Source organism: Quercus lobata, chromosome 7, assembly GCF_001633185.2.
Source record: "Quercus lobata isolate SW786 chromosome 7, ValleyOak3.0 Primary Assembly, whole genome shotgun sequence".
NCBI classification, from domain to species: domain Eukaryota; kingdom Viridiplantae; phylum Streptophyta; class Magnoliopsida; order Fagales; family Fagaceae; genus Quercus; species Quercus lobata.
Window position 1 is genome coordinate 24,621,201 of NC_044910.1, and position 1,091 is coordinate 24,622,291.

At 38.8% G+C, this 1,091-nt stretch overlaps 1 protein-coding gene across 1 annotated transcript; it reads left to right on the forward strand.

The window, feature by feature from the left end:
* Positions 1-228: 228 nt before the first annotated feature.
* Positions 229-880, forward strand: LOC115951784 (zinc finger protein 6-like). The gene is made up of 2 exons (XM_031068930.1): positions 229-761; positions 856-880. The coding sequence occupies exons 1-2, from the start codon at positions 229-231 to the stop codon at positions 878-880; spliced, it is 558 nt and encodes a 185-aa protein (XP_030924790.1).
* Positions 881-1,091: the final 211 nt, after the last annotated feature.

The following is a 1,091-nucleotide window of genomic DNA, read 5'->3' on the forward strand; positions in this document are numbered from 1 at the left end:
GAACCCTAAAAACAATATCTATGACCTACTTTTTTCAAATATCAGTGTATAGCTCACTTTCCAGTCCATAAATAGCTCTCTTGTGAGACTCCTCTAACGCATTCCCTTTAGACTTTTTGTGCATTTTCCTTGTTTTTATCAACTTGTCTTAGTCATCAATATCCCTTACCTCTATTCTTGTTCCTTTTCCCCCTCCCCATGTATCCATCTCCTTTGAGATTCAACACCATGGATAGCCATACCAGCTCTAATGACCGTACAACTGCCTCTGGCCATTGCCGGCTTCCCTATACCTGCCAATACTGTTTCAAATCATTTGAGTCTGGTCAGGCTTTCGGTGGCCACCAAACTGCTCACAGAGAAGAAATAAGGTTCAACTATGGTATAGTTGAAAGTCAAAACCTCCCCATTTCACCTGTCCCAGAGGAACTTACTATTGAACCAGGACTTTACCAACAAGGACCAGTTGTGTCCACTGATGTGATAGGAGATGGGGTTCTCCAGAGTGCCACCAAGGACCCTTTTGTGGAATGGATGCCATATGAGAATCCTACCGGGTCTAAGGAGATTGTCACCAAGGACCTTTTAAGGGAATGGGTGCTGCCAATATATGCTATTGGGAGAGGTGAAGGTGGAGAAGGCTCAAATGTTCATGGAATTGTGTTGGACCCTGTTGCTAGGGTTTCAGAGGGAGATGAGCAAGCTGATGAGACTAATTCAGAGAAAAAGGAGGATTTGGACTTGGACTTGAAGCTAGGGATGTAAGTTTTTGGAAAGGTCTCTTGTTGTTTGAGCCTTAATTCTAAGAGATTTAATATCTTTTAGATATACATATATGAATAAGGTTGAATGCAGGTTCTATATGTTTGGTCTAGACTAGAGTCGTTTTTCCTGGGAATTAATGTTTGTCTAGTAGTTTTATATCATTACTTTAAGAATATATGTGTTGTTGCTTAATTTTCAAAGAAATATAAAATATATGTAATGGTGATTAGTTGAGCCTCTTGAAATCCTTTTGTTTTAAGTTTTTATTTTTTTAAATAAGTATCATAGAATTTGCACCTATAATGTCTGTTGCATAACAATTGTAT

What these genes read in the sequence shown, in the direction of transcription:
- LOC115951784 (XM_031068930.1), top strand. Translation starts at nt 229, where the DNA reads ATGGATAGCCATACCAGCTCTAATGACCGTACAACTGCCTCTGGCCAT. An exon ending in TTGGACTTGAAGCTAGGGAT is followed by an intron (nt 762 to 855) that starts GTAAGTTTTTGG and finishes GGTTGAATGCAG; the next exon opens with GTTCTATATGTTTGGTCTAG.